The following is a 23408-nucleotide window of genomic DNA, read 5'->3' on the forward strand; positions in this document are numbered from 1 at the left end:
GTCCTCCGAATTGGAAATAAAACCAGAGAAACTAGAAAGATAGCGACCGACAGAATTTCTAATGAGACCTCCGAAGCCAGGACGTTGCGGAGTTCCAAGACAACTTCCATCCACGTTGAGAATGATGCATGAGAAGTTTAAGCAATTCCATTTAATTAAACGCTCCGAATTAACAGCAGCAACATTCTTAGAGAAAGCATTCTTGATGACTTCTGCTGAGTTTTGAATGTTGAAAGAGAGACGATGTAAAGACCAAACTTCGTTGTTCAGGCAAGTTAGGTTGCCACTCCAAGCCCACCAAATACCAGCCGAGAAAAGATTGGAATGAGAACCTGTCAGACCTTCTTTTAACCAATCTTGAGCACACAAGTTTGTGAAGAAATCCGGAATAGTAAAACCGATGTGATGCCAAATATTGGTGGAATGAGTGCAATCTCTAACACAGTGAAGGAAAGTTTCGTCGTGGTTACCACATCGAGGGCAAGCAGCAGCAGGCGCCATATTTCTATGATGAAGAGAAAAGGTAGGAACAACATCATGGCAAGCAAGCCAAACAAGGAATTTGTATTTTTCCGGAAGCTTAAGCTTCCAAATCCAAGACCAAGACCAAAAATAATAGTTCAACATTGAAAACAACTTTTTTTTAACTTTTAAAAAATTAAATTTACTTCATACCCTAACGACGCCATTTAGCATTTTTCCATATATAATATAATAATAATAATTTGGATGTTGACTAGTCAATTCTTAAAATCTTAAAACGTGATTTTTTTTCCAATAATTTTTTTTTTTTTAAGCATGACCCATATAGGCACTGTTTGGTAACACCAAAGAATGAGCTTATAGCTCATAGCTTATAGCTTATAAGCTCATTTGACAAAAAAAAAAGCCCCGTTTGGTAACACTTTTTCACCATGAGCTTATAGCTTATTTCACGAGCTTATAAGCTATTTTTCAGAAGCTAATCCAAGTAGCGTTTGAGCTTATAGCTTATAGCTTATTGTTTTTTCTTCCACTTTTACCCTTACTATTTTTTCTAAAATCCCTTTTTACCCTTTATAATTTATTACAACCTGAAACATGTTAGATTTTCAATGCTCAAATAATCATCAATCTCATATTTTTGTCACATGATTTTTTTTTTTTATTCAGCACTACAAGTTTTTTTTTTCCTTACGGTACTTTCTAATGTTTGAGTTTTATGTAATATGAATTAAATTTCTTAAACTAAAATATTACGAATAAAATAAGTATCCATTTGGTTTATTTTTTTTACGAAATTTTTCATGTAGTTACTGTAGCTTTTGTTATTAGATAACTGGTGGATTCTAGGGTGAGGGTCCAATTAGGTCCCTCACCGGTAGACCACGAGAAAAATACCAATAGATTCAATAGACGGTTCAGATTTATTCAAATTAAAAGTGGGAATATGTACAACTAACTACTCACATTCAATCCTATCCTAAAATGGTTTCAGCCTAGTTACAATCAGTGTTCTAATTCATCCTCCATAATCACTTTCTTCATCCATAATCAGTTATTGTTCTTAAACTCAAACCATCAAATATGAAAATCAAATTATCAACCCTAAAATTAACTAATTTCTTCTTCTTCAACAAATCTGATAATTGCAATCCCATAAAATATTCAAAGGAAACCTTTGCATTGAATGTAGCCACAGTGATCCACTGGAAAAAAAGCCATTAAATAGTTGAGATAAATTGAAATGGGCAAAAATGGATACGGCAGTAAAGTGAATTGATTGCTTTGTTAAGACTTAAGATATATATTGGTTTTCCCTCAAAAAAAAAAAGATATATATTTGGTTTGGCATTTTCCTCCTCTCCATTTGGCTTAACAGAAAGTTATTTACAACACATGAAAAGGGGAAATTGATGTTTGAAGAAGAATAAGAAATTTTTTTAATTTAGGGTTCATAATTTGATCTCAGATTTTATGGTTTGAGTGCATGATAATTGAGTGCATGATAAGTGAAAATCAATTGAGGAAAATATTAAATGTGAAAAGTTGCAAATGTTCTCTCTTTTAATTTAAATAAATCTGAACCGTCTATTTCATCCATCGGTGTTTTTCTCGTGGTCCACCGGTGAGAGACCTAATTGGACCCTCACCCTAGAATCCACTTAGATAACTTATTTTTTATTTTTCGTTGCTGTTGTTCTTCTTTTAATATTTCTGTATTTGAACTTATGTTTTCGTTATTTTTTTGTTTTGTTTTTAAAATAAAAAGTAATTAAGTATTTTGACCAAAAAATAAAATATTAATTTATTAATATGTAAAATATATATTAAATTGATTAATTTAAATTATTAAATATCTTATATATTAATTAATACACATTTTATTATGAATTAAAATTGTCCTTTTATGTCATTTTACATTTATCAGCTAGTTTAACCGCTGATTTTACCAAACATTTTAATTAGCTTATAAGCTATCAGTCATCAGCCATCAGCTAGAAGCTATCAGCTATAAGCTATAAGTTATCAGCTATCAAATAGCTTATCAGCTATCCACTATTTTTACCAAACAGAGCCATATTAGGACACTCGTGACCATGCATTTCAAAGATAATGTAATGAACATGCTTTTCGCTAGGCGAATCGTAAGCATTTTAGATGGTAGTATGTTTACACGTACTAATCTAGACTTCAAAAGAATTTGTGGCGTCAATAGCTACAGCAAGCAACTGTTTCTTACCGGGGAAAAAAAATAAATTCTGGAACCAAACATTTTTTAACCTAAAGAAAAAACTCTAAGCTTCGCTGTACCATATGGTCGAGGCAGCTAAGCTCATATAGCAATGACGGCAAAACATTATTCTGATTTTTACCATCAATATGTCAAAATCTAAACTAAGGTCCAAATTAAATCTACCGCGTGGATCGATTAACCTACAATGTCCTCAGCCAAACACTTGTGCAGTTCATTCTTCAACATGTTGATCCCAGTACAGCAAGAAGTTGAAACAGAATGGGCTATTCGTCTTTGTAGATTTTTACAATCCACAGCCAATTTTTCATCCCAGGTGTAGCTTTCTCTGAGAAGCAAAAAGAAATCATGTCAACAGAAGATACATGATTTGTTTCAGTAAAGGACCAACTAATAGCCTGTTTCGGTAACAGCTAAACGCTGAGTTAGAGTTCCATTAGAGTCTACTAAAATCAATTGCTGCAGTAACTTGGTTGCTTGGATATTTGGTGGATATGTGACTAGAATTGATTTTAAGAGAAGTAAATTTTTACCTTTTATGTGAGTAGAATTGATTCTTCTAGACCCAATTTTTCATTTTTAGACCTCAAAAGTGTTTATCCAAACAGTATCAAATATTAAATTAATTCTTTTAACCTCCACTATTTTAAAAATCATTTATTTTAGCATCGATTCTTCCAAAATCAATTCAATTAAAACTAAAGCATGAACTCTAGGGCCTTCACCTGTTATCAAGATCGACTTCACCCATACTGTCCATCATGTCGTCAAAGATGTCTTTGAGATCTCCAAGAACTTCTAGCTCATTTTCCAAGTTTCCTTGCAACTGTGGACGAAAAATATTTGGTAGATTAAAAATTCGGCTGTAAAATTCGGTGAACTGTGTAATATTTTAACTTTATGTAGAAAAAAATAACATTGAAACTATAGTAGGAATTTTGCCTAATATGCATTCAAGTAAGCATTTAATTTGATTTAATTAATATTTTATTTCTCTGCAGAAGGTCAAACAAATTAAACTATGCAATGCATAGAAAACTTTCGGATTGAAAACAAAATAAAAGAAAAAACTTGAGGGAAATTTCATAACAACAGAATGCGGGATGATACATGAAATACGTCTGAAAACAAATTAAGAGTCAAGGGAGAAAAAACAGTACGAAAGACTTTGTTTGCATCACAGGACTTCGAGATCTCCGAAGATGATCCAATAATGGAGAGGGAAGACCATAATAGAATATGCTGTGATTGTTGGAGAGCCAGGTACCACGCACCATGTGAGTCGTCCATTTGGACACAGGTTTATCCTCAATAGAATCAACATCAGAACTATCGATGTCTGCAAATGAAGAACTATCGATGTCTGCAAATGACAATTAGGATATCTATTGACAGACAGCACCAGCTCAGCAAACTTACAACAAAGAACCATTAAATTTGGAAAGGGGTGTTACATAAGAATTGAGATACGTATGGATAGAAGGAATAGGGTAATAATATTACCTAAAGGAATGACATCATACGGGTTGTCTCCTTGAGGTAAGAAACCATAAAATGTAATAAAATGAGAGCTGGAGAAGTTCCCATAGCTTAAGCAGCATTCTTCTCCAGATCGGCATGGTCTTGATAGACAAAATTTCAATGAATTTGTTGAAGGATCTACTTTGCCATAGTGTGTAATATGTGGGCACAGCTGTTGTCACAAACCAAAAGTGAATTAAGAAAAATAATATATTGAGGTCTCAAACATTGCCAGGTTACAGTGCAAATTATCAGGCAGCAATATTATAAACCACAGAAATTGCCTTGAAATTTTATAATCCAGGCAATTCGCAAGCAAGTAAACAATTGTAAAACATAATCGCTTAATATCACAGAACAGCTCCCACCAGTACAGAAATTAACAAATGGTACTTAAATCTCACCAATCATGGGTACTTGCATTAATGATCTAAAGTCTAAATATGCAGCAAAACAAATAATGGGAGCCCAGTCCTAGAAGAATATGCTATTCTTGAAAAGGTAATTAACAGCCATTTTATTTTGAAATTCCATCATCTTTTGCTTCCTTATTGAAAGTGATAAATAACTATTCTAAAACACTTTTACCTAGACATTCAAAACCAATGACGGAGGAAGAAGAGAAAAATTACAGACAACAATATCAATACAAAAATGAAAATTTAAATACTGAATGATTAAGAAAGCCAGCAAGAGGTATCAAACATGTCCTCAGTTTTCCATCTGAATACATTATCTTCATGCTATTGGAATACCAAAGTTCACAAGCCCATAAAAAATTCTCCCAAGTGTAAATCTCTGGAGGAAATATATCAGGAAAACCATTGCACAAAGCAGGAACCAACTCATCATACTGAGCATGCAAGTGCTGCCACAAAAGAGAAAGAACAACATAAACGTCATCATTCATTAAATGCAGGAAGGGGCTGGAGAGGTTTTCCAAAATCCATACCAAATCCATCTTCTATCCATTTATGGATTGGATATTAAATCTAACAACTTTTTTCTCTTTGGACCGAGTTCCATGAATGGGTTTAGAGACATTTAAGGATAAAACCAAATTTAAAACTGGCTGTGTGGAAATGTTAGAACTCCAAGGATTTGAGTAAGCTCCAAAATTTACCTACTAGAGGAAGGTACTGTACTTCTCTCCATCCACATGGCAGATGATCAAACATGTCAGTGAAGCATCGAAAAGAACAGCACACAAACACTTTTATCATTATGTCTCCACATCCAACCTAAGTTATTTTTTTGACTTTATTAATTTGTCATGTAAAAATTTAACCAAACCCAACACCTGTGTTGCTTACTTCTCCCACACATAGGCACATAAGAATTAATCATATGTCAATTTCACCATCACTGGCATCACATACCATTATCAAGAACCAAACTAAGCATTAATCATGAGAAAAAAATTAGAACCACACTATAGGTCTGTCCTCGTGGCATCACATACTCGCAAGTCGAATATATTTTTAACCTTACCATTTTTTAATAGCATGTGTCTTGTTTCATTTTTAAGTCTTCACATGATGTGGTGTCATTCAAAATGGAAAATGATTCAAATCCTATTATCCTTTAAAATAAGGGTTTTTCTATCATGTGAAAATTTGCACATGTTAAGAAGTTTAAAATAAGAAGTTTGTATTAAAACCTGTGCATTTTATATTAAATTATATAACTTTTTAATAAATGACTGTTGTTTTATAATAAAAAAAAATGCTATTTTTAGTTCTTTTAACATGTGCAATATTGCACATCTTAGACAAATCCTTAAAATAATTAGGGTTGTTCATTTTAACCAGATAAAAGTAAATATGTTTATAATCCAATCCATATCAGGCTCTAGCCGGATACACATATCCAAGTACTTAGATATCCAAAACCAAAAGGAGAAACCAGACGGTAATCCTTTTGACTTTCTCCATTGCTGACCCTAATTCTTTTGCTCGACGCTCGATTGGGTACGGTGGATTCATTTGTTTCCTGCTTCTTCTAAACACCAGTTTTACTACTGCCTGCAATCTTTCCTATAGTAATAATATTATAATATGTCTCTTTTCTTCAGCCTTTAGCACTATAAATAAGTACAAGTAATCAGTAATAAACATGCACAAAGATGAGATGATTGTCATTTCTGAGTGATCGACGTTTTATGAAAGAATAATAGATAGGAGCACAAGTGCTGCTAGATATTATCCATTAGGATAAATCACATTCCCCTTTCCTTGGGTGAAGTCTAAATTACATGCTCATTCCCTAACGGATTAATATATGCTCTGTTTTAATGTGAATAAGCCTCTCCGACGAAGCTTTTATCTTTTAGAAACTCTCGGCATCATTAGTAGTTATAGTTTTAAACTTCATCTATTTTGGAACTTTAGAAGGTGGAGCAAATTTTTTGATACAGACCCAAAACTGATAGCAAGGGTGATCAAAACTTTATTTCACTTTCTAAAGTTGAGGAAGGAACAGAAAATTAGCAACAGGTGACATTGAGTAATTAAGACAGAGAGATAACCATGTTAGGCGCGAGATATAGGTAGCTCTTCTAACTAAGCCGTGGACCTCGGGTCTGGAAGACCAATAGAAAAAAAAAATTTAAGGAAAAGGGCACGGGTAGAGGGTAAAATGGGAGGTAGCCGTGTAAATTATTGAACCCACATGTATCAACATTATCAGGGAAATGATAAGTGGAGAGCATTATTTTTCCAGTTTTTGCTTTCCCTTAGTCGTGTTGAGGAGCATTTCCCTGGGGAGTTGTGGGGTCATCTGCTGTAATACATTAGCTTCTTCAATAATGCAGTTTCTACTCTAATTTTAATTTTAATTTTGATTTCTAATAAATTGTCTTTAGAAAGCTAGTTCATGGTTACTCATTCCTGCTACGAAATTCATTTATACTAAAATAGACATAAGTGTAACACATTATCCTCTCTCTAGTAAGGAAAGTGTAATTTTTCAAAATAAAGGAGGACATTTGTAATTTAAGAATGTTTTTGGGAAGGGATGTATTTAACGTTATCCATTACACTTTATCAATTTTTCTAAGAACAATAAGCTTCTTGGCAGATTTAACATTTGCATAATAGTTTAGATTAATGACTTTGAGACAAGTCACCCAAGCAAATGATGTAAAGACATTAGGAGATTATTTTGAAAATGATGGATTTCGGTATCAGCAAAAAGAGTCAAGCAGCAGGAAAGACCCTTAAATGAACCATCATTTAAACAAGCCATATGCATTAGTGCATGTATTGTTTAAATTTTCAATTCGTAGTTATCAGGGGCAGGTGTACGTTGTGTTAGGATAAAGAATAAAGGGGGATTAGATTAGTTAGAATTACTTAGAATAGATGGTTAGTTAGAAGGGATATCATGTATAAATAGAAAAATAAGAATAGAAGGTACACATTTAATAGCTCGTGAGTAAAGGGAAAATCCTTAGAAGAGAGACTTCTATTGCATTAAATACAATAGTTCTCTATCTCTCTTTTCATTGTTTCTATTCATTTCAATCTCCCCGGGTTCCTTACACATTGCCACTTAAAATTAACAAGATCAATAACCTAAATCCTGAATAAACAAATTGGTGAAGTTTAATAGGTTTACGACATCTCAAAGAAAGGCAGAACCTTCAATGTAAAAACAATAGAAGGTTAGAACCTGGGCATAATTTACCTGTCTTGATTGCATTATCTCTTCAAACAGCAAGGTTCCATCTAGCATTGTAATCGCTTCAATCCCAAAACTCAATCCTGCAAATTAAATATCAAAGATATTTGAAAACATGGGAAAGAAAATATAATAAAGGTAACAGTGAACAGTGATTTCATAAAAATATGATATATCCTTTACTGTTTACCTTAGCCTAGGTACCTAGTTAACCTTGCTCTTGATATATCATTTCGTGCACTCAATGATTGCAATACAGTCAACCATAGATTTCAGAACAGACCAAGAGATAATGAACAAATAGTTCATTAATGTCATTTAACAGTAAGAAATGAGCTTATTGATAACTGTAATTATAATAAAGGGAAATGCTAACAAGGGCACTTGTTAAGAAGTCTAATGAGGAAGCTTTTATCTTGGGAATTGCGCATTCAGTACATTGAAACTTTAAAAATTGACTTTTGTTTCATTAAACTCATCAATTATTTCTTTTTTTTTTATCTTCTTAACAAGTGGACAAGTGGAGCACTTGTTAGCATGACCCGTATAATAATACATCAAGAGGAAGAACATGTCAAACAATCAGATCTCTCCAGTAGTTCTTCCATTTTGTAGATGTCATATATAATTCTGTAATTTCCATAGTTAAAACTTACCTTATCAAACAACCACAACCCCTTTTTTGATATGTTAATCCTGATCCCTTAGGATTGAAAGAATTTCAATAATCATGAGATAATCGAGTTGTTTTTGTTACAATATCCAAAGTGTGTCAAGTTTCTTTTGCAATAAGCCAATAATGTGTGATTGTATAACCCATCATGTAAAACTTGTATGGATCACTAGCAGCTCAAAAAATATTTCATCATGTGTAGTGAAACAAGCAAGGCGTGTATGTCACAAGCCTCCTATATCAGGAAGCAAGCAATTTCCCAAAAATGATATCCCTCAACCGAAACCAACAAATAATGACAATGATGATGGTCTCCACTTCCTCATGCTTAACGGTAGAGCCATACCACTCTGGTGTGTAAGGGAAAAAAAAACTACACCAAAGCATAAAATTGTACTTCACGCGTAACTCTTGCTTCAACTATATAGAAACATCACTAACTCTTCCATCACAAAAAAAAAAAAGTTCTGTACTCAACAGTTCAGCAACTCTCGCCTCTCACAATAACTTCCCTACACTGAACTTACATAGATCTTGTAGTTCCTTTCTGGATTAAATTATCCAAATGGTTGGTTTTCTTGAAGTTGGACCTAGCTATTAGTTCTCTTCCATTTCCAACACAGCTAAGTTATGGGATATATCAGTGTCAGTGACCAAGTTATAGGCCTATAGATATTAAATTCAATAAACCAACAAGTGGTAGATTGATACAACTGATTTAAACATAAATTGGTACATTTTGAATTAATGACATTGATTATTTACGGGTGTGGATTTGTGTTTTAGATTAAAATAAATAGAAAGTAGATGAAATAGGTTATGCCTCTATGCCGGCACATAACAACCAGATCAATTTTAGGAGGTCCAAAGCATTATTACACCATGATTCCTCTAGTATTTCCACTAGAAAGAAGGTAGAAACGAGTCAGATACTTAAAACCCCAAAATATTGAGTTTATAGTCCATTTACCCTTATAATTCAATCAACTATCATATTTGCCAAGTTTTTCCCCTAACAATTAAAACAAGGAAAACAAATACGAAATTAACCATTTTTCATAAACCATTAAAAGGACATGAATAATAAGAAGTATTGCCTATGATTCCCACTGCTTTCTAGAGAGGGAAAGTCGGCATGCAGATGTTAACCATAGAGATCATCAAACGAACAAAAGTAACAGGCCTAGAGTTAAGAGAGAGGGGGGGGTTAGATGAAGAAAAAAAGAGACACCGAGTCATAAAGGTATCTTGCTCCATCAAAGCTATTACTTAAGTTCCATATGGTTGATGACGAAACAGATAATAGAGAAATTTGAGATACAGAAAGAGTAATTACCCAAGGAACCTATATAATAGGTCGTCCTTTGAATTTAGAGCTAATTTAGTATTTTCTTTGGTTGATACATAATTTCGAGTTACTTTAGCATGTTCAAAGCCCTATGAAGCACAACCAAGCAATTGGCTTCAAGTGGTTAATGAGCTCCACCAAGGACAAACCTAAGTTCGATTCCTGGGTGGAACAATTCTTGGCCAGGCTTTACTTACCTCCCGGCCAAACTACGGATTACCAGGCCCTTTTCCCCTGAGAACCGGAGGGATAACACTAAAAAAAAGGCCTAGGAAGCACCAAATAAATTCTTCAAGTATAAAGATTGTGCTGCACATCGCAGTGACTTGCAGTATTAGTGATTTGTATAAAACTTATATCTATGTATGTGCAGCATATGCATAAAGCATGTCGTAAAGTAAGCTAACCTGTATTAAATTTTTCTGGAAGTGTGTCAAAGTAAATTTTGAATTTTGAATCACAGTTGTACTTCTCTTTCATACTCCATAACAGCAATATTGTCTCAGATGATATGCCATCAACCTCTTTCAAGAGACGATACTGAATTGGATAAGGACAATTATCAGTTATTAAGACACAATGCGTTTTAAAAAAAAGTTATTAAGAACACAGTGGAGTGAACGTATGATAGTTGTCCTTTTCAATTTATTTTAAGAAATAATGTTGCTTAGGATGTATATGTTGTAATTCAATTATGTTGTAAGGGGTGAATATTCAATTATGTTGTAATTCGTCCCAACCTATGAAGCACGGACACTCCTTGGATTAGGTGTGTCCCGGTGTCGGATACGCATCAGTGTCCGACACCGACACGACACCTATAATTATAACTGAATTCATTTTCTTAAATTATTATCGGTGTCGGCGTGTGGGTGTCTGTGTCGTGTTCAGTGTCTGTGTCGTGTCCGTGCTTCATAGGTCCCAACAAAGAAAGAGTGGTTGCTCCTATTCGGTAAGGATGGACATTATAACTTGCATCCTATGTGACATTTATATTTGAAATACAGAAGATAAGTAAGGTGCAGTAACAAAAAAAATTTATATTCAATTCAACTCGGAAGCAATATAGCACCATTTTAAATAAAATACTTTCTCATTTTTTAATAAGGGCGCATACCATATCAGTTTCAAGCACAAGCTCCTCAGAAATGATAATGGACACGGGAATCTCTATAGCAGTATCTCCAACTTTTAGATCTTTCCCTGCTATCATTCCCCGGCCTGCTCCTTCAACATCTGTGTAGATTAAGAGGAGAAAAAATCTGTATTACACATCTTAAAGATAATACATGTGCAAAGGAAAGGAAATTGTTCTCAAATGAGAAAGCAATTGAAAAGACACAAAATTACGATGAAACTCACAAGCTATCTTTAATCCTGTCTTTACACCATGGCTTTTACCCCACTCAATCAGGTGTTCTTCTCTCTCACAACTGTGGTACTTTTCAAGTACTCCCTTCATATTGTTTTGGTCCCCAAAATCAGAAATTAAATCAAAAATCTTTTGTTGTAACCCTTGCAGGATGTTTGTATGGAAATGTGGACAACTAGAAAGTGATTTGTCGGTGAGCGAAACAATTGAATTGAGAGCCTCCAACTCATTCCTGGGGCTGTAAAACTCCACCGAGGCATCGTCTTCAGCAAAATAGAGTTCCAGCTGAAGCTCAGTAAATCAATTAATTCGTGAGTACTTGATGTCCCAAACAAGAGAGAGAGTGCAGTGCATTTCAGTTTTCTACTTGTTAAATACCTTGATTGCATATTATTTGAAGAGTAAAAAAAATTTTTTAACAAGATGTGTGGGGAATCCAAAGAAGACAAACAGAACTCCCTAACTATAGTTTCTCCTTAGCGTGATACTGTGTATCTGAGTATGTCAAAGTCAGAGAGAAGAAAAGAAAGTAACCTCGTTTAACTGTATGATTCTTGCAATCTGAAGTAAGATCTTTACGATATCATTCATCCAAGAAGGTCCTGAGGAGCACTTGAGATGTATCCATTCCTTGGGACCAAACCCCTTACATCGTAGTAATTTCTGATAAAACAAACAATCCAGATTAGTCATTACAGTATAAATGGCTTTGGACTTAGTTCAATAAAACCATAAGCAGTTAAGGAAATCCCCAAGAGAGAAAAACCAACCAGAGACAGATATTATCGTAGCTTAGTCATTGTGAAATTATATTGCCTTGAATAACGTTGGAGTAGTTTGCTACCCTTAGCCGCTTAATTTTTCTCACATTTGAAATACATAAATTTGAAACAATTACAGAACTTTTTATCAACAACAACAACAACAACAACCAAGCCTTATCCCACTAAGTGGGGTCGGCTACATGGATCAAATGACGCCATAGTGTTCTATCAAAAACCATATCTGGATCCAACTCATTGACCTCTAAATCTTTTCGAATGGTTTCTCTAATGGTTTTCTTAGGTCTTCCTCTACCTCTTTTAACCTGACTCTCCTCCATTTGATCTACTCTTCTTACAACGGCATCTACGGGTCTTCTCTCTACATGTCCAAACCATCTAAGCCTATTTTCTACCAACTTTTCTACTATAGGTGCTACCCCCACTCTCTCTCTAATGGTGTCATTCCTAATCCTATCCTGTCTAGTCTTACCACTCATCCAACGCAACATCCTCATCTCCGCTACGCTTACTTTACTCTCGTGTTGGCTCTTAACCGCCCAACACTCCGTACCATACAACATTGCCGGTCTGACTGCTGTCCGATAGAACTTTCCTTTACAGAACTTTTTATCATGAACATATATTTTGTTGAATCATACCATATGGAAGACTTGCATCATTTTTTAGTGATTAAGGAAATTTTATAACAAACACAAATTTGCTATAAACTATAAAGATCAGAAACAAAACAAAATAACTACAAACAACATTTATAAAAACTCAATTATCTTATATTTACCTTCTTTTCATCAAAGAAAGGATCATTTTCAGATAACTCAAGAACAATTGAGCACTCCTCGTCACTATCCATGGCTGCAATTGCATTCAACAATTTTAAGTAAGACAATAATCATAAGTCAATAATATAAGTATATAAGTATATAACCATAAATATAATAATTCAAAATCAAAACATAAGCAGGATTTCTTCATCATTACCAGCTATAATACAAAATCAGTAATATCAAGATATGAGGTAAACCATATCTTAATCAAATAATTCCAAAATCAGTAATATCAGTTATTCCGTTAATATCTTTTAAATTCAACCAAACTTTATCCATAAACCTATAACAATACATGCTAAAAATTGTACTCTAAGATGAATGCAATAGAAAATGAAATTTAACAAAAAATGAAGATGCATTTCTGGTAATTTGTATAATTATATCATGTACAAACCCTAGGAAATGGCATTCTAGCACGTAATTAACACAATCACAAAGAATTGAATATCATCTTCAAATTCAAATTCATAAATGCGAGGATGTACAAATTGAATATCGGCGATTGTTGTTAACAGCTTTACTCGTTAGAAATTCGAAACATACAATAAAATGATTGCACATTTTCTCGGATTGGTTGGATTTTCAGAGCAAGCAAAAACAAAGACGAAATGAGAATAAAATTGAAGAAAAAGAAAGTACCAGAACACGGTAGGTTCTAGAAGAAGTCGCGATTGCTTCAGAGATGCTTCGAATAGAGCAAAGTTCAGAGAAGCTCTCAGCTGAAGCCGCCAGTGAGTGAAGTAAGAAAGAGTTTGAGCGGCAAAAGAGAGTTATATGCTGTAGTTTGTTAAGAGCTTTAAAGATCTAACGGTTATGCAGTTGCCATCATGAAGGTCCAGTGTGCTCTGACTCTCTCAGTTATTCTCTCCGGTTTATTGATGCAATGGGTTATGGACGATTCAAAATGAAGACGTACCCTTATCGGATACCGATACTCTGCTGATATGTACCCACGAAGTATCAGAATTAATTATTTTAATTTAAAATATATATTTTATATTTTTATCAAATACTTATAAGATACTCAGCATATAGACACAAATACGTATAAGATACTTCACATATACGTATCCTGAAGTAAAAAAATGAAGGGTAAAAAAATGGAGAAATGATATTCTAACAACCATTTTGTGACAACCTATGTGACAACTTTATCTCTCATACTCACATTATCTTTTTACTCTCTCTCTCTATTGCTTTGGTTTTCATGTCACTATCTACTTTTCCTTTGAAAATTGGTGGTTGTCACAAAAGTTGTTGATTTTTGGTTGTTAGAATATCATTGCTCAAAAAATGAGACTCTATTGTAATGTGAAACTAACGAGAGAGATGATTCAATCAATCAACATTAAACAAACTTTGTTTTGAGTTCTTTTATTGATGCATTTGCTGTCGTTGATATCCTAACATACGAATGAAAGTAGAATATGATTTATACAAAAACCATTTCCACAGTTAAATGGTTTTGGAGTACAACTCACTGAAACCATTTCCACAGCAAAATGGTTTCAAAGTACAACTCACAGAAATCATACCCGTAGCAAAACCATTAGACAATTATTTTGGTTTATCATAAAAGACTATCAAAACCATTAAACCATAATTATGGTTTCAGTAATAGTTTCAGTGTATAACATCTTAATCATTATTCAAAACCATCTAACAGTATTAATTTCATTAAAAACCATTACATAATTATCTTGGTTTCACATACATGACTATCAAAATCATTAAACCATACTTATGGTTTCAGTAATTTATAAGGAAAATGCTAAAAGTTACGAAAGGCTTGTGCACAAAATTAACACGAACATCATTGCATCCTATATTTCGTTATCAGTTGCTCATCAATTTTTTCAATGATGAAAGATTATCCTTGAAAGTCGAAATCACATGACAGACAATGATCTTTGCTCAATAACGATTAAAAAAATCAAGTACATAGTGGAAATATATGGTTAGCTAATTAAGAATTTAATTTTAAACCTAATTTAAAATTGAGAATTTTACTTTCAATTTAAAATTAAAGTGTCTTTGAATTTCTAATAAAAAGAAAGGATTGAAACACATTTAGGGTTTGTAGTGAAAGCTCAAAAAATGAATTGCTGAAAAATATTGTTCATGTTGTTCTTGCTGGAAACCAATCTCAATGGAAACTTCCATACTTATGGAAGCTTGTTTTGTTTTGTTGTTACGCGTTTGGTTTTTTCTGGGGTGTAGAAAGTAATTTTGTTGGGCTAGGTCTTAATGGGCTGGACTTATGCAGGACTTATGCATGGTGCATAAGTTATGGCTTATGCATGATAACCACACACATTTTAAGAAACGCCTTCTACAACCAAAATTGTTGCAGTTTCTTCACTAATTGAAACCACATTGATCGCCTTTCAACTGATACAGTAAGCACAACATTGGGTTATTCAACTAATATGACAATGAGAAAATGAAACTCTTAATTTTGTCTTGGAGTTTGGAGGGGAGAGGATGGTTTTATGGGAGGGAAAGAATAGAAAGTAAGATATAATTGTTCTATTTTAATTGAGAGAATGATTTTATAAAAAACGAAAAAAAAAAAAAGATTCATTGCCATTAATATTTTTTGAGGGGTAACCTTGTCGCAACTGGTAAAGTTGTTGTCATGTGTCTGAAAGGTCACGAGTTCAAGTTCTGGAAACAGCCTCTTGTGTAAAACAGGGTAAGGCTGCGTACAATACACCAAATGGTGGGACCCCTTCCCAGACCTTGCATATGCGGGAGCTCTAGTGCACTGGGTTGCCCTTTTTTTTTATTGCCATTGATATTTTTTAATTGTGAAAGTATCATCATGTGAAAGAGATTGGAAACATTTATCTAAGTCTTCCAACACACGTCGTTAATAAATTTGTTGAGATTCCCGTATTGATAAAGTTTTGTATTACGAAGATTTTTTTTTATCATTTTGTCATATTAGGTTACAATCCAGTGGCAGAGCCACGTTTGGCGCTCTCTGGGCTTTACCCCCGCTAAATTTCGATGGTTTCTTCATGCATTATATAACACACACACATACACATATAGACACACGCACTCACTAATACACATATTATATATTTATTTATCGAGTCTTGTCAACTATTATCTTTGAAACACCTTTTGAAGACCTCAAATTAGTAATTATTCTTTCAAAAAGTTAAATATCATAATTTTTAATGCGTTGAATATACAAACTTTTAAAAATCTTATAAATTAATGTATTTAAAAAGTGTTTTCGAAGCACTCATTAGTATTTTGCCTAACTAAATTATCTTTTCTTCTAATCTATTTTGAAGCACAAAATAAACAAGGGCACATTCAAAAGAATGAACTTACAACATACTCCATGATCTCAGTCCAAACACTTCTATGATTATTTGAATGCCTCGTTAACAACTGACCTCATCTATCCAACTTCAATCATTCATCACATTACAAAATTATGACTTAATAAAAAAAGAGAAGAAAGAAGTGTATAGACACTTGACACGCCTATTAGGTGTCATTTAGTTTATACTACCAAATAGAATGTTCTAACTTACACCACTAAAATAACACCTTATAACAACTTTTTCATCATAAGATCCGGACCGTTAGAATAAATTTATAATATATCAATGGCTTATATTGAAGTGGTGTAAGTTGGAGCAATGTATTTGGTAATCCAAACTATAATTTGCCTTAAAATTAAAATAATTCTCCCTAGCTTCTTTCTTTTTATTTAGACAAAAAAATAATTCCCAGGTTTATGCTCCCAAAAATGGCTTCGAATCTGATAGAAGGAGAGGTGGCCAACGAATCCCACCATCTAGATTCTCTCAAATAATAATAACTTACTTCCTCAATCTTTTATCAACTGACAAGCAAGCCATATTATGTCCAGTAAGAAAAGATTTGGACAATGATAATGAAAAGAAATGATTCAGAGAAAAAATAATTTGAAAAATGTGTATACATGTGAGGTTAGGGTGGTGGGGGTCACATTCCTTTCCAACTCCAATCAATTCTTAGGTTTCATGGGGCCCAATTTTTATATGCCTCTGTTAGCCCTCTGTTAACGTGGCAATGATAAGTACTAAAACATCAAAGCCAAGTCACAAACACATACATAGATTAAGTACCTAATTAAGTAATTAAAGGAGTTGAAAATAAAACTCCACACTTACAAAGTGCATGAATTCCACCAAGAGTGACATAATTAAAGTGCTAAGTACCCTCCACTCATTTTCTAAAGAACGTCATTATATCCAAAATCCAATAGCACATGATATGATTTTCTCAGGTATATGAATAATTCCTGCAAAATCCAATAGCACATGATATTGTACAACCCTATCAGCAATAAAATAAAAATATGGGGTAATAGTCACTTTCGTCCCTGAAATTGTAATAAGTAGTCAAAATAGTCCTTCAATGTATCAAAACTTCAAAGTAGTCCTTGATTGTGCATTTTGTTAGTCAAAAAAGTCCTTAATGTTAAAATATTGGAAAATGTTAACTACCCCCGGACACTGGTTAAGGAAACCAAATATAGTATAAGTATCTTGGAACTTGTGTAGTAAAAGTTTAAAAAGTGTAAAGAATGATGTTTTCAATGCAAATATTTCCTTTTTTGTTTCCTTAACTAGTGCCCAAGACCCTAAAATATTTCTTTAATATTGTCAGATTAGTCCTCCAATATACTTACTTATTGTCATATTAGTCCTTATAAGTACATGTTTATTGTCATTTTAGTCCCTATATAAAAAGAGTTATTATTGAGAGGTTATTCTAGTGTCAAGGACTATTTTGACTAACAGAATGCACAATCAGGGACTATTTTGAAATTTTGATACAATGAAGGACTAAAATGACTAATCATTACATATTCAGGGACTAAAGTGACTATTACCCCTAAAAATATGTCTGATAAAAATTGAATTAAAAAAACTAAAAATCTATTAATTCAACTTGATGCATGCAGGAGGCTTTTCTTAGTAATTTATTATAAATTTTATTTTACCCCCAATTTTAGTAATTTTCTGTTATTTTGTTTGAGTTTGTTATTTTTAACCCATTAGTGTTTCTTATTCCCCTATTTAAGTTTAACAGTTGTAGTCTAAGAGGCATATATTTTATTCAATCAATAATTTAGAGAGTTTTCTTAAGGGGTAATAGTCACTTTGGTCCCTGAAGTTGTAATGAGTAGTCAAAACAGTCCTTCAATGTATCAAAACTTCAAAGTAGTCCCTGATTGTGCATTTTGTTAGTCAAAATAGTCCTTAATGTTAAAATATTTCATTAATATTGTCAGATTAGTCCTTCAATATACTTACTTAATGTCATATTAGTCCTTATAAGTACATGTTTATTGTCATTTTAGTCCCTATATGAAAAGAGTTATTATGAACATTGAGAGGTTATTTTAGTGTCAATGACTATTTTGACTAACGAAATGCACAATCAGGGACTATTTTGAAATTTTGATACAATATAGGACTAAAATGACTAATCATTACATATTCAGGGACTAAAGTGACTATTACCCCGTTTTCTCAATTTATGATGGACTACAGAACCCTATTTTAACAGGTTTGTCGTTTATAAAGTTGTTTCTTTTCAATCTAAGTTTAACGTTTGCTAATAGTTAGTACTTTCGATTGCATCACAAGTTCACAACTATCACTATGGAACAAAAAGAAAATGAGTACACTATTTTTAACCTTTACTTGCAGTAGATGCTGTTTTATTTACAGACCTGCAACCAGTTGTACTCCATCCTTATAATTTTTCAAACCCAGTTGCTTGTTGTCCAATTTCAAATATCTTGAAACAAGTTAATTCAGAGTCGTCATCAGCCATCGGTCGCAAAAAATTTCCATACCAATCGTTGGTTGCAGTCTAAACACACAAACACACTCAATCACCACCTCTCTCAACTCCAGCTCCCAACCCAATTAGATTTAGGCCCCATCTCTGATATCTCCCCAACCTAAACACACAAAATTCCAAATACCCTTTTTGTTTTTTTCGTTCTCCTCTTTGCTCTGCTGTTTTCCTTTGTACTTACATGCCCCACCCACTCATTCACTTGCATTCAATTCAATTACACCAATACAAAACAAATCAATATCAAACCCCCCCCTTTTTGCCTTTTCCTCTATTCTCCACAAACTTCCCTTCCCTCTTATTTTTTCTCCCTACTATACCCCCACCCTCACAACTCTCTATAAATACATCACCACCTTTTCATTAAAAATTACATTAATTCATCTCCTCTCAACAAAAAAATCATCATTCCTAAAACCAAAACCATTAGAATGAAAGAATATTGGACTTCTCTTGCATCAATTCTTGGTGTATTTGCATTCTTCCAAACAATCCTCCAAACAGTTTTCCCCCCCGAACTCCGTTTCGCTTCCGCTAAACTTTTCAACAAACTCTTCAACTGTTTCTCCTCTTACTGTTACTTCGAAATAACCGAAATCGACGGCGTTAACACCAACGAGCTCTACAACGCGGTTCAGCTTTACCTAAGTTCCTCCGTTTCCATCACCGGAAACCGATTAAGCTTAACACGCGCCGTTAACTCAAGCGCCTTCACGTTCGGTCTCGCAAACAATGACAGCATCATCGACACATTTAACGGCGTTAACGTTGTTTGGGAACATGTTGTCACACAAAGAAACTCTCAAACATTTTCATGGCGTCCACTACCAGATGAAAAACGAGGTTTCACTCTTCGTATCAAGAAAAAAGATAAACAATTGTTGTTAAACTCTTATTTGGATTACATTATGGAAAAAGCTAGTGATATACGAAGAAAGAATCAAGATCGTTTATTGTACACAAATTCAAGAGGTGGGTCGTTGGATTCTTGGGGTCATCCATGGGAATCTGTGCCGTTTAAGCATCCAAGTACTTTTGATACGTTGGCTATGGATCCTGTGAAGAAGAAAGAGATTATGGAAGATTTGCAAGATTTTGCAAATGGACAAGGGTTTTATCATAAAACTGGTAGGGCTTGGAAAAGAGGGTATCTTCTTTATGGTCCTCCAGGAACTGGAAAATCTAGCATGATTGCTGCTATGGCTAATTTTCTTGGTTATGATATTTATGATTTGGAGTTAACTGAAGTTCATAATAATTCTGAACTTCGAAAGCTTCTTATGAAAACAAGTTCTAAGTCTATTATTGTTATTGAGGATATTGATTGTTCTATTAACCTCTCTAACAGAAAAAACAATAAGAAAAGTGTTGGTTCTGTTTCTGTTAATTCTAGGAGTTTCTATGAGAATGGTGTTGGTGAAATGCGAGGTGGTGTTGGTAGTGAAGAGAATGGGAATTCAATAACGCTTTCTGGGTTGTTGAATTTCACTGATGGGTTATGGTCTTGCTGTGGGAGTGAGAGGATTTTTGTGTTTACTACGAATCATATTGAGAAGCTTGATCCTGCTTTGTTGAGGAGTGGGAGAATGGATATGCATATTTTCATGAGTTATTGTTCAATACAAGCTTTGAAGATTTTGTTGAAGAATTATTTGGGGTGTGAAGAGGGTGTTGATTTGGATGACTCTGTTTTGAAGGAATTGGAGGAAGTTGTTGAAATGGCGAGGATGACACCAGCTGATATAAGTGAGGTTTTGATCAAGAATAGGAGGAAGAAAGAGAAAGCTGTGGATGAGTTGTTGGAGATTTTGAAGGTGAGAGCAGAGAGGAATGCAAAAAATGGTGGTGTCGTGAGGAGGGAAAATAATGGGGTTGGAGATGAAGATGATGTTGAAGAGGAAGAGCAAGAGAAAAGGGCACTTGATAGTGATAGTCCTAAACAAGAATCTGAGATTGAAGATGATTGCAAGGAAGGATCAGAGGAAGAAGAGAAAATCAAGTGATTGTCATAGAAGTTGTAATAATATTATTGAAGACTTGTTTCTAATGATGAAACAACAATATGCAGCATGCAGTTTATGTGAATTTGATTCAACAAAAAATGAATATTGAAGATGGCTTATGAAATACAGGGGAAAAACAGGGGAAGAAGCTATAGCTTCTAAATTTTGAACTATTGAATTAATCTGTCTTATATTTTAGTTTATGTTATTTTTTGAATGATTATGATAATTTTATGTTATTTTTTGCAACCAGTTAGTTTGGTTTAAGATTTGTTCCAAGTATGGTTAGGCCTTTACAACCTGGGAAGCCAGCTGGGAGGTTTGTAAACACCTGGGGTGCACATGGAATGGAAAAGGCTATTAGCTTTGATAGGACGTGTAGGGAATATGAGTAATTAGTAGGGTAGCAGCACTGTTAGCTAATAATAACAAATTTAATTATACTAATGAAGTTGGGGGCAAGCTAATCTATTTTGAGGCTTCAAGCTAGGGTCATTTTTGTTCTATAGATGGACCATAACAATCGACATGTGGGTGGGGGTGGTTATCAACCAACTTATCATGCCTAACTAAAACTTGGCTGGTTAGTACTAGTAAATTTTAGTTGAAAGAATTAAGTAGTGTTAAAATATAGAGTTGGTGGTGCAATATACTTATTGTCATATCAGTCTTCATAGAAAAAGAATTATTGTCTATTGAATGACTATTTTAACATTAAAGATTATTTTAACTAATATAGTGTATAATCAGATATTATTTTAAAATTTCGATACATTGATGGATTATTATAGTGAATGACTATTTATTAAAAAAATATATAATGAATGATGTATAATGTGTGTGGAACTCACTTGTATATCCAAAAAACTGGACAGTTATTAGTCTATGGATGCTGATGCTCTAATACTATTTGAAATTGTTGTGACTCAGATTTGCAATTGCATTGCTGCATTGTTGATTACGTAGTAGTAATAAATAAATAGTTACATTGGTTAGGTAGATGGAAACGGTTTTTCTAGTATTATTTTGAGTTCGTCATGTACTGTGATTGATGTAATGTGTTTATTATTCCATCTAATTTATTTTTCTTAATCTAAAGTTTGCCTTAGGTGTCGGTGTCTGATTGGATTGATACGGTTCACCTTTTTAATAATTTGATTATTTAAAAAGAATACTGTGCCAGTGGATAGGATAAGAGGGTGTTTTGGGAACTATGAACAGAATTAACCGTTGGAAACAACTAAAGAGAACCCAGATTTTGTGTTAGGAAAAAGGAGGGTGAGAGGCTCAAAAGTAACTAGAAAGTTAAGAAAAAGTTGGCAATATTTTGATGATTGAACTGTTGATTTTGATATTGAGTTGTAAAAGGCTATTAGATTGTCAAGCTAAGAGTAGTGGTATTGCTGTATAATTTTTTCAAAGAAAAATGGGAATGTAGCAAATTAATAATAAAGCTGAGGGGAAAGCTAAGCTAGAATCAAAAAGTTTTGGTTGATGGTTAGTTGGTTATCTTATCATAGTTATTCCTCTTACTTTTCTGAGCTGGGGTGCATAATTAACAATAGTATTAGGCTCAGACAAATTTTCTCATGCTAAAGTTTATTAGAAAGCAAGCACATTAGACTGAAAGAAATTTATAGTGAAATGAAGGCTTTCTTTTAAATTAAAATTCAAATAGAAACTTTCCATATGTCATTTGACACATAAAAAATAAAAAATTTCAAGCAAATGAACAACATTTTTAATTAAAAACAAAGGTATTGACATAACTATCATATGAGGTTGAATTTAGTCGCAATGACTAGTCTCTCACAACATAAAAAACAGATATTTCAATACCAGATATCAGAAATGATCATATTAACGTGTCTCTTAAATTGGATAAGTTTCATTCGACGGAATATGATAAGTTAAAAGGAAACGTTGACAAACTTCAATTTTTAACGTGTTTTAATTTGGTTAAAATGTTTATTTTTTTTTATCCATAATTCAACTTAATTTTTTTGAATAAATCCATAATTTAACTTAATTATTTTCGTGAGATGATGAACGCTATTAAAGGAACCTGTTTCAAAAATCATACGAACTTATCCACTATAAATTTGAAAATTTGCCTTGTCAAAACTTTATAAGGGGATTAGAAGAGAGACCTTTTCTTATTGACACTTGCTGCATAAGAAAACAAAAAGTTTTTTCTAAGCATTAAGTCTACGGTGTGTGGCGTGGCGAATTTTATTTAACTTGACCACTTAATATTCACCAAAAAACTAATTGACCAATACCACTATAAAAAATATAGTATATACTACTATAATAATGATTGACCACTTAATAAAATTAACAAACATTGTACCTCTCCTACAATACAAAAAACAAGAACATTGTACCAAAAACGAAGTACTCCTGGCTATTAATTGTCGCCTTTAAATTCAAAAAAAGCATAAAAGCCTCAACCTAGAATCTCAATTGTTCATATTCATTCATTGTCATTTCTACACGCCAAATTGTTTATGTCCGTAAACTTGTTTCCCTTCATTTTCAAACATTGCTTTTACTTTTTCCACTTGAAAACTTAAAATTGCAC

At 33.3% G+C, this 23408-nt stretch overlaps 2 protein-coding genes across 5 annotated transcripts; one reads left to right on the plus strand and one right to left on the minus strand.

The window, feature by feature from the left end:
• Positions 1–2598: 2598 nt before the first annotated feature.
• Positions 2599–13683, minus strand: LOC146903148 (SET domain-containing protein). 4 transcript variants are annotated; one of them, XM_085731828.1, is made up of 12 exons: positions 13581–13683; positions 12893–12966; positions 11864–11992; positions 11320–11614; positions 11075–11193; positions 10365–10497; positions 7943–8019; positions 4926–5123; positions 4238–4427; positions 3895–4073; positions 3460–3560; positions 2599–3062 (listed from the first exon to the last, which is right to left on the minus strand). In XM_085731828.1, the coding sequence occupies exons 2-12, from the start codon at positions 12962–12964 to the stop codon at positions 2912–2914; spliced, it is 1644 nt and encodes a 547-aa protein (XP_085587954.1). In that variant the 5' UTR covers positions 12965–12966; positions 13581–13683; the 3' UTR covers positions 2599–2911. The 4 variants fall into 4 exon arrangements, with proteins under 4 accessions (XP_085587954.1, XP_085587953.1, XP_085587956.1 ...); XM_085731827.1 differs by having other exon boundaries at positions 3895–4097; XM_085731830.1 differs by lacking the exon at positions 4926–5123.
• Positions 13684–19193: 5510 nt separating this feature from the next.
• On the plus strand, positions 19194–21073 carry LOC146903149 (P-loop containing nucleoside triphosphate hydrolases superfamily protein). The gene has a single exon (XM_085731831.1). The coding sequence runs from the start codon at positions 19253–19255 to the stop codon at positions 20822–20824; it is 1572 nt and encodes a 523-aa protein (XP_085587957.1). The 5' UTR covers positions 19194–19252; the 3' UTR covers positions 20825–21073.
• Positions 21074–23408: the final 2335 nt, after the last annotated feature.

This window comes from Medicago sativa, chromosome 8 (genome assembly GCF_051527215.1).
Source record: "Medicago sativa cultivar Bolivia chromosome 8, Bolivia_mono, whole genome shotgun sequence".
NCBI classification, from domain to species: domain Eukaryota; kingdom Viridiplantae; phylum Streptophyta; class Magnoliopsida; order Fabales; family Fabaceae; genus Medicago; species Medicago sativa.

Coding starts and splice junctions, on each gene's coding strand:
- LOC146903148 (XM_085731827.1), bottom strand. CDS start 12,964: ATGGATAGTGACGAGGAGTGCTCAATTGTTCTTGAGTTATCTGAAAAT. Junction 11,615..11,863: donor GAATCATACAGTTAAACGAG/GTTACTTTCTTT, acceptor ACTGAGCTTCAG/CTGGAACTCTATTTTGCTGA. Junction 4,098..4,237: donor GTATGATGTCATTCCTTTAG/GTAATATTATTA, acceptor TGTCATTTGCAG/ACATCGATAGTTCTTCATTT.
- LOC146903149 (XM_085731831.1), top strand. CDS start 19,253: ATGAAAGAATATTGGACTTCTCTTGCATCAATTCTTGGTGTATTTGCA.